Here is an 11,125-nt window from a genome sequence, read left to right on the forward strand (position 1 = left end):
CCCCGCCCCCCCCCAGCCGCTCCCCCCACCCCGCGCAGCCGGTGGCACAGGGCAGGGGGTTGCAGCCCCCCCCCCCAGCATTGTCCCAGCCTGCGGTGCCACCCCACACACAGGGAGGGGGACACCCCAGTGGGGAGGGGGGTGCAGGTGGGGCCGGGGGGGCTGCTGCCCACCCACCCACTGGCTCCCGGTAGTGTGTGCCGTGTTCGTGCCGTCGTCCCGTAGCCGGGCACCGCGTGTGCCCAACCTGCCGTTTCACACAGCCCTGCATGTTGCCTTCCGCGGTAGGTGCCCCCCGCCCGCCCCCCCCAAAACACCCCCCCCAATAAACCGGACAGACACCCCGGCTCTGTGTGCGGCTGTGCTGCGGGACAGGCCCACGGCTGAGCTGTGCCGCTGTGGCGGCTCCAGGGACGGGACCCCACGGGAGGGAAGGGACAGGGGCACCTTCCTGTGGGGCACGGGGTCGATGCCAGCACCCATCCCACGTGGGCTGTGGCCCCATGGGGGTGCAAAGGGCGAGGGGGGGGTGTGCGTGCAACAGCCTTGAACGGCGGCGTAATTAAATATTGCGACAGCCGCTCGGTGAGGCAGGGTACTCCCCCCGGTGCCGGCTGCGGTGCCAGGGCTGCCACACGGCCCAGGCAGAAACGGGGCCGGAGGAGGTGGCATCGCCATCGCCTTTACTGAGCCCGGGATGCGGCGCAGCACGGCACGGCACGGCCCACGTTGCCGTGTTGCCGCAGCCACCCCCGTTCTGGGGTGCCCGTGGCCCCCGGCAGCCCCTGGGCAGGTCACTCCTGCCGGTATGTGCCGTTGTAGGTGAAGGGCCCTGGGGCTACGCAAGGGCCGGGGCTGGCAGGTGTCCAGCGCTGGATCTCCAGCCGGGAGAAGGTGGGGGGGTCCAGCGGCCGGACGATGACGGGGCTGCGCGAGGCCACCGAGGGGTCCTCGTCGAAGAAGTTGAAGGGACGCAGGAAGAAGCCGACGGCGTTGCCGGGGGTGGCCGTGTTGGGGATGTCCTCGGCGTGCGGGACATGCAGGAAGCCGACGGTCACCCAGGCCACCAGGTCCTGCGTGGAGGGGACCGTGGCCGTCGGCGCAGCACAGCGCACCCCCTGCCATGAGTGCCGGCGGGTCCTGCCAGCTCTGTGTCCCCGCCGCCCTGTGTCCCCGGGCTGTCACCTGGTCCTCGATGGTCTCGTTGTCACGGAGGAAGCCCTCGAAGCTGACGAGGGGCTCCCAGGGGTCGTTCTGGGCGTAGATGCTGCTGCTGCTGGGCTCATTCTCATGGTGCCGCGTCACAGCCAGGTGATACCTGTGAGGGACAGGGGCAGGATCAGGCCCATCGCTGGGTGCAGGGAGCAGACCCACACGTGTGGGTGCCCGGGTGGGGGAAAGGACCCATCTCCCACCCCTGCCCAGCCTCCCCAAGCTGTGCCACCCACTGCCCACGGGTGCTGGAGGGAGCTGAGGGGTCCCACAGGGCTCCCCCCGCACCGGCGAGGCCACCAGCCGCATCCCCGCTGTGCCAGGCCAGGGGGGCCAGGGTCCCCCTCAGCCAGGGTGCTCACAGCTGGGACCCCAATGCAGATGCCACCTCCGGCTCCGGGGTGCCATGGCAGGAACAGGGGGGTCCCTCCAGGGTGTCACCCGGCAGCCAGGGATGGTGGCAGTCATGACTGTGACAGGCTCAGCGGGGCTGCCGGGGTGGGGACAGGGAGCTGGGGGTGCACAGCACCGCCGAGGAAAGGTGCCCATGACCACGGCAGCCAGGTGACGCTAGCGGCTCGGAACGCAGATGGCGGGGCTGGCTGTGCTGCAGCCCACCGGGGCCGACGGGAGCCACGTCCTCATGCTGCGGGGCCCCCCCACCCCACCTGCCCCAGGAGATGCCCTTCTCCTCCTGCCAGCCGCGCGGCAGCACCCGCCCGGCGTGGGAGCTGTGCTGGATGCGGTAGCTGCGCGCGTGGCCCCAGCGGTTGCGCCGGTGCGGGTTGTAGAAGAGCAGGTAGCGTGGCAGCGCCTTGCCGAAGGGGAAGGCAGCCTGGCGCTCGCTGCGGCGGGGCTGCCGGTGCAGCCAGGGCTGCACCACGCGGGCACCGGGGCTCCAGGGGTTGGAGATGTTCTCGAAGCGCACGTCCATCGTCTCGAAGCTGTTGCCAGTGCCTGCAAAGCGGAGAGGCTATGAGCGGCAGCGGGGCCCGCAGCACACCGGCAGCCCACCGACGGCAGCCCGCCTGGTGGTCCCTTGCCCAGGACCCCCCAGGGATGCCACCCTGCGGTGGGTCATCTTCAGAGGGTGCCCAGACAGCACCACTCCCCTGGGGAGAGCTTCCAAGCCGCTGGAACCCCATGTGGGGCCCGGTCCCACCTCCCAGCATCCTCCCCAGAGCCGGTGGGGTGGTGTGGGGGCTGCACCTGCGATGTCCAGGTCCACCTTGTAGTGCACCAGGTGGGTGTGGAGGTTGCCCAGGACGTGGCTGTGGACGCGGCTGCCGTAGCGCCGGCCCTGCGGCGTGTAGAAGGTGGCGTGGATGAAGCCGGTGGCGTGGACCTTGGCCTCCATCACACCGTTGGGGTAGAGGAGGAAGTCCCAGATGTAGTCATAGTTGTAGACGGTGGAAGTGGTTCGCAGGACCAGCGCCTGCCCCTCCAGGCCGGCGTAGAAGTGGAACCCTCCCTGGAAGTCGCTGTCAAAGTGGCGGCGGAGTGGGACACCGGTGGGCAGCTCGAAGATGCAGATGGCACGGGAGAAGCGCACCGGCCCGTCAGCATCGTAGAGGTGGTGGGCATCCAGGTAGGTGGCCACCTCAGGGCAGTCGATGCCACGGGCCAGCTCGTAGGTGACGGAGCCCATGCCCCAGCCAGCGTCCATGTACTTGGTTTGCATGGCGGCCGGCGTGTGGCCTCCGTAGAAGGCGATGGCCTCCTGCACGCTCACCTCATAGGCCACACGCTCCCCGTTGAAGCGCAGGTCGAAGAGCTGGAGGCCGGCGGAGGAGCGCAGGCGGAAGGCCAAGCTCCAGCCCCCGTACTCCAGCTGGTTGCCCCGCAGCCGGTACCGCCGGCCCTGGGGCTCGCACACCTTGGCCCCGTGCACCTCGGTGGGGGTGTCGGTGGCGAAGCGCCCGCGTGGCTCATAGCTGGAGAAGAGCTGCTGGGATGGGGGCTCGGCCAGGTGGGCCACCGCCAGCGTCCCCTGCTCGTAGCGTTGGGCCAGCTCTTGTGGGCTGGAGAAGTACTGCCCGTTGTACCAGAGCTGCTGCACTGCCCAGCGCCGCGGGTCAGGGTCCCGGTGGTCCACCAACACCTCCAGCCCCACCGGGTGCAGGAAGAAACCCTCCACGAAGCGCTGCAGCACCAGCCAAGTGCGGCGCTCACCGGGCGCCAGCCCCCGCGGCGCAATGTCCGAGAAGGTCAGGCAGCGCTGGGAGCAGTTGTGGTACCAGAAGCCGGTGGAGTCGCGCAGCAGCCGGTAAAGCGGCTCCATCGCCTCCGCCAACGTGCGGTGCAGCAGCTCGTACTCCAGCTGGGTCATGGGCCGGGCGGCGAAGGGGATGGCGCGACCCCCCTTGAAGCGCAGAGGCCGGTAGGAGCTGGGCTGGGGCAGGGGCCCCACGGCGAATTCGGTGACGTTGGGCTCCGATTGCCCCCCGAAAAAGATGACGGCCCGAGCTTGGCGCCGGGGCCGCGGGCCACCCTGGTCCAGGTAGCGCAGGGCCAGCCGCTTCTTGGGGGGCAGCAGCTCCACCAGGAAGAGGGTGTTTTTGGCCAGGGGCCCCCCGCGGCTTGGGGACAGCCCCAGCTCCGGGCGGCTCATCAGGAAGGTCCGCACGGCCCGCAGCTCTGCCGGAGACAGGTCGGCAAAGATGGAGGCCTTGTCCGGAGGCGGCACCGTGGGGCCAGGGCCGGGGCTGGGGCTGGGGCCGGAGCCGGCCGTGACGCCCAGCACAGCCAGCGCCCAGGCGAGCCGGAGCAGCCACATCCTCGGGGGACCTGGGGGCAGAGGGAGCGGTCGGCCGTGGGGCCGTGTCCAGCACCCGGCAAAATGGGCACGGCGGGATGACAATGGCACGGTGCCATGTGTCATCCTGCCCTGCAGCACTGCGCCGCGCCGTGCCACAACGTGCCATGCCGTGCCGTGCCATGCTGTGCCAGCTCTCCTGGCCCGGGGGAGCGTGAACCCTGTTGGGTGCTGAGCACCGGCCCCGTGGGAGCACCCAGCTTCCAGGAGGGAGGCGTCAAGGTGCTGGGGTCCAGCCACAGGCACAGTCCCCCCCATTGAGGGGTCCATGCTGCCAGCCCAGTTCCGGGGGGCTCTGCTGGAGCCCGGCTTGGTGGGGGCCCAGTGAACTCCACAGCAGCAGTTAATGGGCAAAGAGCAGGGGTGGGATGGGCTCTGCTTGGGGTGCCATGGCCCCATCCACCCAGCACCCCCACCCAGCACCCGCCAGGCCACGGGGTGCTAGAAGCAGAGGGCATGCACCAGCACCCCAAAATGGCCAGCACCCGCCATGGGGGCTGCATGGCCCCCTCTGACCCAGGCCTGTTGGGGGCTCATGCCAGCAGATGGGACCCCCCCAAATGTGGCAGCTTTGGCCTGGGGGACGCTGGCTTGTGGGGCCGGGGGGGACTTTGGGGGCACGGAGGGGGCCTGTGCTGCGCGGGGACAGATGGCAGCTCTCACCTCCCGTGGCGGGACAGGGGGCACGGGGGCACAACCAAAACCCCGGCGGTGCCCCTGCACCATGTGGGGGTCCCACTGTGGGGCTGCTGCCTGCAGAGCCTGGCCGGGCACCCCCAGAGCCCCCCATGTGGCCCTGGGACTGCTCTGGCACCCCAAAGCACCCCTGCACAGTGGCTGCCAGGTGGGGTGCGAGGGCACTGGGGGGTTCTGCACCCCCCCGGGGGGGGCTGCCGGACCCCGACCCGAAGCCGAGCACCCCACCGGGGCAGAGGAGGTGAGACCCCCGCTGTCCCGGCTCCCCAAGGAGCAGCCCCCCCACCCCCCCCCTTGCAGACAGCCCCCCCAAACCCCCTCCTCCACCCCCCACTCACCTGCCCACGCTCTGGAAACCTCCCTGCGTGGCAGCTGCCCGCTCTCTGCCCCGGCCCCGCCGCCCCGGGGGCGCTGACAACCCCCCCCCCAACCCCCCCGCACTGCCCGGGCCGGGGGCCAGCCCCCGCCCGGGGTCAAGGCTGCTGCTGTCGCCGGGGCCCGGCCCCCCCCCCGCTCCGCCTCGCCCAGGGGGGTGTCCGGCCCCCCCCCCGGCACGCGTTTCCCACGCCCCCCCCGGGGGATGCGCCCCCCGCTCCGCCGCCCCGCACCTGCGCGCTCCCGCCGCCGCTCGCCGCCCGACACGCCCACGCGGGGGGGGCCGGGGAGGGGCCCCACGCGGGAAAGGGGGGGACGGGGAGGGGCCCCGCGCCCCACTCGGGGTGGGAGACACACACACCCCGGAGCAATCCCGCCCCCCCCCCCCCTTTCCCCCGCGCATCCTCGAACCGGGCACCGGGTGGGTGCGCAACCCACGCACCGTGACAGCAGCACCGCCCCGCCCCGGGCTGTGCGCGGCGTGGGGGGGCCTTCGGGGCGCATCTCGTGGGCCCCCTCCCCTCACTGGGGATGGGCGTGAAGCGGGGGGGGGTGGGGGAGGAGAGGAGGAGAAGGGGGGGCCGCCCCGCTCCACGTCCCACCCCGCGCGTGGGGCTGCTCGCCCGGCCCCCCGCGGGTTAATGAACACCCGGCGGCCACGCAGGCTCCGTCCCCGTCCCCGTGGCCGCCCGGTCGTTCCCCCCACCCCCACCCCACCCCCCCGCGCTGTGGGAGCTCCGCTCTTTATGGCCTCACTGCGATCAAACTCCAGGGACAGGCGAGATAAGAGCTGGGACAAACCCACGCGAGACCACGGCCACGCAAAGGGGCAGGGGGGAGAAGAGCCTGGAAGAGGAGCAACACCCTGAGCGTTACCGGGCAGCCTCCCCCCCCAGACCGGCTCTGCCAAGCCAGACGTGGCAGGGCAGGAGATGCCCACTCCGGGTCCGGTCACCCCGACCAGCCCCCCCGGCCACGGGCAGGGCTCACCGTGGCCCCCGGACCACCGCTCCCTGCCCCGGTATGGCTGGGGAAGGCTGAGGGAGCAGGGTCCAGCCCCGGGACTGGGATCGGGCCCTGTGGGACACCATGGGAACCAGCCCCGGGGTGTCCCCCTGCCCCCCAGGGCTGCCCCCCAGCCCGAAGCCCGGTGGTGGGCGCGAGCCCGGGGCTGCGGTACAACCATGGTAGCCCCAGGAGCCTCTGTGGCCACATTTCCCCAAGGCCCGTGGCGGTGCTGCCATGGCTGTTCCCCACCCCATGTAAAATTCAATATTTGGGTGTCGAGGACGTTTCCTGTTCTACGGCTACAAAATCCAGGCTGCGAACTGCCTTTGCGGCCTATATTTAGGCCTTACTCAAGGCAGCGTCAGCTCAGCGCTCGCTGGAAGCTGCCTTGAGTAAGCAAAAAAGTTCCCCAGCATCTGCTCCCACGGGGCGATTTTGGCGCTGACACCCAGGCTCGGGCTGTTTTGTGATCTCCTGTGGGCTGAAGGGACGGGGACGCTGGCTGCAACTGACTGCCTGTCCCTTCCCTGCCACGGTCCCCACGGAAATTTCCACCACCCCCGGGTACGTCCGGGGATGCTCTGCGTGGGCTGGGATCCTGCCGGGACACGCTTTGGCAAGCGGCTGCACCGGTGGGCGCGGAGCCAGTGTGGGACACGCTGGGTGACGTCTCATGCCTACGGTCCCCAGGGAGGGGGCTCGGGGCCACCGAGCCTTTGTGAGCTGGCACTTTCCTCGTGGCACATGGCAGAATTCCAGAGAAAAAGCTGTGACACCGCCGCCGTTCACAGGAGCAAGGCCCACGCATGCGAGAGAAAGCGGCCAAACCAAACCCCGAGGCTCCGGGTGAGCTCACAGAGGATGAGGACGAGGAGGAAGAGGAAGAGGGTGATGCTTGGTTTGCCTCAGAGTTGCGATGGGGCTCATCCAGGCCTGTGTCGGCATGGCCACGTGTTGGACTTCGCCGCTGGGAAATGATGGATCAACCAAGGCCGGTCTCCGAGGGGACCCCGCCTCGCTGAGGGGTGCTGAGGGAAGCAGCTCCTCCTTCTTCCCCCTCCTCCATCCAGGGAACACGAACCTCGGCCACGCCAGATCTGATTAAACATTGCCTCCCTCCCCAAGCTCGGCCTCGCGCTACCCTGGGCTAGCAGGCGGCAGCCCCCGGAGCCCTGGGGTGGGCTGTTGGTGGCCACGTCTCTCCCGGGGTCCTGCTGCTGCCAGAGGGATCCATCCTGGAGCAGACCCGGTGCTGGGAAGAGCCGTGGGGGATCCGGCCGGACGCCTGCAGCCCATGGAGAGGCTGTGGGGAGCGCCAGAGGACGCGGCGGATTGGTGGACAAGCTGCCGTGGGGCTTTTCGCTGTCGGCTGAAGCTGTCGGCTGTGCCAGGATTACCGCCCGAAAGACCCGCAGCTCAGCAGGGAAAGCTGAGATAATCCGTCACAGAGAAAGGCCGCTCATCCGGGGCTACCGGGTCACTGGGCTCACCATGCGGCCGCCGCACGCGCCGGTGCCATGCTGCGCACCGGCGATGGGTGCCGAGGGCCGGAGAAGGGCCAGCTCCGAGCACGGCACAAACACGTGACTCCGGGAAACCCCTCGGGTTTGGGGTGGTTCACCCGCCCGTGGGGCTGCTCCCTCGGGTTGGGGGGGGGGGTGATGGCACCAGGGTGGGGGCGGTGCCACGGGTGGGGCGCTGGTGGATGGGGATGCTGTCCCGGGAAGGGGGCTCGCCCCAGCACCCCGCTGTCTGGACATGGGGCTCAGCAGAACTCAGCACCCACCTCTGCCCCCCCCCGCCCCTCCGAGGAATCCTGGTACTCTGGGCTGCCGGGACGTGGGCGTCCCCCTCCTCCAGGCCCAGGGGTGTCCCGTTGCGCCCCCTCAACAGCTCTGCCCTTTCTCTTCTGCGGGGAGATGAGGGATGGCTGGGGGGCCCAGGAGCGGGGACACCACCAGTCCCTCCCATGGGGCCACCCCACCCTGTCCCGCTCCTCCCCCGGGGATGGGGTGCCTGGGGGTCCCAGGGGGTCTCCCCAAGGCCTGGGGTGGTCTGGGGGGAAGCACAGCCCCATGGCAACCCCTCGGCTTGTCCCTCCTACACCTGTCCCCATGGCAACGCAGCCCCTACCCCTCCAGTACCCAAAGCTATACCCCATCACCATGGCAACGGGTCCCCGACCCCTCCATCCCCTTGGCAGCACCTCCCCTCCCTGTCCGTCCCGCACTGTTCCCATGGCGACGCCCCCCTTAGTCCCGCCCGGCCACCCGCCCTCGCCCCTCCGTCACCATAGCAACACCCCCCCCGCCCCGCCGTGGGGCGGGCGCTCTGCCGGCCCGGCAGGGGTCGCGAGGCCGCCGCTCTATGGTCGGCTAGAGCGGCTGCTGTTGCTATGGCAACGCGGCCTGGTCGAGAGGGCAGCCCTGCGGCGCTGGGCGCTGCGTTACCCCCACGGCCCGGCCGCCGCTCTCTCTGCTTGGGCCCCTTTTCCGGCCGGCCCCGCCGCAGGAGGTTACCGTCCCGGGGCGCTCCCCCTCGGGCTGGAGCCCCGCCAGTAGCGGCACCGCCAGCCCGGGCCCCTGTGGTGGAGGGCAGGGCCCTGCCCACCGGGCGAGGCCCAGCAGGGCCTGGGCTAGGCTGGCGGGGCAGGCTTGCCCGCATCCCCGGAGGAGGCCCGGCGGGGATGGCCTGGCAGCCTCGGGAGCGTTTGCGGGGTCCAGAGATCCCCCTGAGGGAGGAGAGTGGAGTGGGGGTGGCTTTCCGTAGCGGTGAGGGGCTGAGGGCAGTCAGAGGAACCAGCCGCAGGCCACACCGTGATTCTCCTCTGTTTGAAGCAGGAGCCTCCTCACCGCTGGGTGAAGTCCTGGAAGGAACCGTTTCAAATCTGCACCCTGGTGCTTGCGCAAGGAGCCCCGGAGGATGTGCGCTGTCCTCTGCAATAGCACAGTTATCACGATATACAGGGGAGTTTTACAGGGCGCTGCATAGGATCGCCATAGCCCTGGCCTCAAGGAAGGTCGGGGGTGTCTCTCAAGAAAACTGCATGCAAGTCCAGGAAATCTTGTGGTTTTGGGAGAGCTCTTCAAAAGCCAGAAGCCCCAGAAGATAGCAAGGGAGGTGGCAGGCAGGCCAGGTGCCATCGCCCGTGACACAGAAGGGCACAAGGACCTTTTAGAAGCAGAATGGTTTCACCAGGCGTGGATGCGGAGCAGCAGGCTGGCTCGGTGTGTATGTGACAGTTTCCCACTGGGAGTTTGAATTGCATCTTGGCAGCAACAGAAGCTCTCCCTAAACCTGCTTGGCTGTTAAAAGCCTCGTATTTGCCACTTTATTGGTAATACTGAGCCAAAGCCGTGGTTGTAGAGTGCTTTAGCAGAGTTTTAAAATCTGAGATGCTGAGACTAATCCCTCGTGTGACCCCGATGTGCTCCCGGAGTACAGGAGCATTCACCAGCGCTGCTCCTGCAGAGCCATCTGCACCAGCTGCTGGGCTATAAACTCAGTTTCACTGAGGATTTGGAAAACTGTTCGAGTTTTAAAAGGAAAATTCCTCTGTTTCTATAAAAGGAAACCACACAAGGATGTCTGGAATCAAAGGAGCTTTTGAAACAAAACTTCTGAGCGGGTGTTTATGTTTCATGGCAGATGAAGTTATCAGCCACATGCAGGTGATAAATGGCCGTGGGAGAGCGGAGGCCGTTGCTTCCTCTTGCCGGGCAGCAACCGGGGCAGAGCTCGTGGCCTTGACGAACTTGCTTTTGCCAGAAGAGAAACAAGAGAAAAGTGAGTACTAAGGAAATGGCCGTGGTAGCCGGATAAACCCCATAGTTAAGTGGAGCTGCTCAAGCCTGCGGAGGTTAGGGACTCTGCTGCGGTGGGAGGGGGGCTGGTCTTGCAGGTTTTGTGCTGCTCTGCCCAGAAACGGGCTGGAGAGGGGTTTGCAGAGAGCAGAAAATCGTATTTTGCAGCACAGCAGGTTAACTGTTCACAGCCTCCACACACAAACAGTCCGAGCAGACAGACGATGGGGCAGCCTGTGTCTTCAGTGTCTCCTGGAGTGGCAGTGAGGGGGTAGGAGGAGTATCTTGAGCTGCTCTTTCCCGCAGCAGCTCACCCTCACCTTCAGGGCACGGCAGGCATAGGCGTCCCCTCCAGTCACATCCCAGACGCTCCTGCGGATGCTTTTCAGTGCCCTGTCATGGCATGTCCCCCCAGGGAAAAGATGAGAGAATTCATCACCGTTGCACATGTGTCCTGGTTTCGGCTGGGATAGACCTAATTGGTTTTTTCCCTTGTAGTAGCTTGAATAGTGCTGTGTTTTGGATTCAGTGTGGGATTCGGTGTGAGAAGAATGTTGATAATGCACTGATTTTTTCAGTTGTTGCTGAGAAATCAAGGACTTTGCAACTCCCTGTGCTCTGCCCGGTGCAGGTGCACAAGGAGCTGGGAGGGAGCAGAGCCAGAGCACCAGACCCAGACTGACCACTGGAATATTCCAGGTCATCCAGCGTCATGCTCAGTGTATAGAGGAGGGTTGATCGGGAAGCTCGCTCTGGCTTCCAGGATTGTGGTTTCAGGATTCTCTCTCCTCTGGGATCGCTAGCCAGGAGTGGGCTGGGCATTGGTCAGCGGGTGGTGAGCAATCGCATTGTGCATACTCATTTGTATTTTCCATTATTATTATTATCATTATTATTTGAATTTTATTTCAGTTATTCAGTTGTTTTTATCTCAACCTACGAGTCTTCTTACCCTTACCCCTCCAACTCTCTCCCCTCTCGCCTGGGGTGGGGGAGGCTGAGCGAGCGGCTGCGTGGCGTTGGGCTGCCAGCCGGGTTTAAACCACGACAGCGTGCCAAGCTCCGTTATTTCCGTTAGCGAAATGCACAGTGAGACCGTTATCACGACAGTGAGGGTGACCCAGACGAACATCTCTCATCAAGCTTTGTGTTCGCAGGGGATGTGTGGTCTGGTGCTGGCAAGAACTGGGGATATCCTCGCTCTGCTGGAGCCTGA

The 11,125-nt window shown here is 67.1% G+C and overlaps 1 protein-coding gene across 1 annotated transcript; it reads right to left on the minus strand.

Moving 5' to 3' along the window:
• Positions 1-666: 666 nt before the first annotated feature.
• Positions 667-5,110, minus strand: AOC1 (amine oxidase copper containing 1). Its single transcript, XM_074852779.1, has 5 exons — positions 5,062-5,110; positions 2,422-3,999; positions 1,881-2,169; positions 1,186-1,318; positions 667-1,073 (listed from the first exon to the last, which is right to left on the minus strand). The coding sequence occupies exons 2-5, from the start codon at positions 3,986-3,988 to the stop codon at positions 795-797; spliced, it is 2,268 nt and encodes a 755-aa protein (XP_074708880.1). The 5' UTR covers positions 3,989-3,999; positions 5,062-5,110; the 3' UTR covers positions 667-794.
• Positions 5,111-11,125: the final 6,015 nt, after the last annotated feature.

Source organism: Strix uralensis, chromosome 1 (genome assembly GCF_047716275.1).
Source record: "Strix uralensis isolate ZFMK-TIS-50842 chromosome 1, bStrUra1, whole genome shotgun sequence".
In the NCBI taxonomy this organism is placed as follows: domain Eukaryota; kingdom Metazoa; phylum Chordata; class Aves; order Strigiformes; family Strigidae; genus Strix; species Strix uralensis.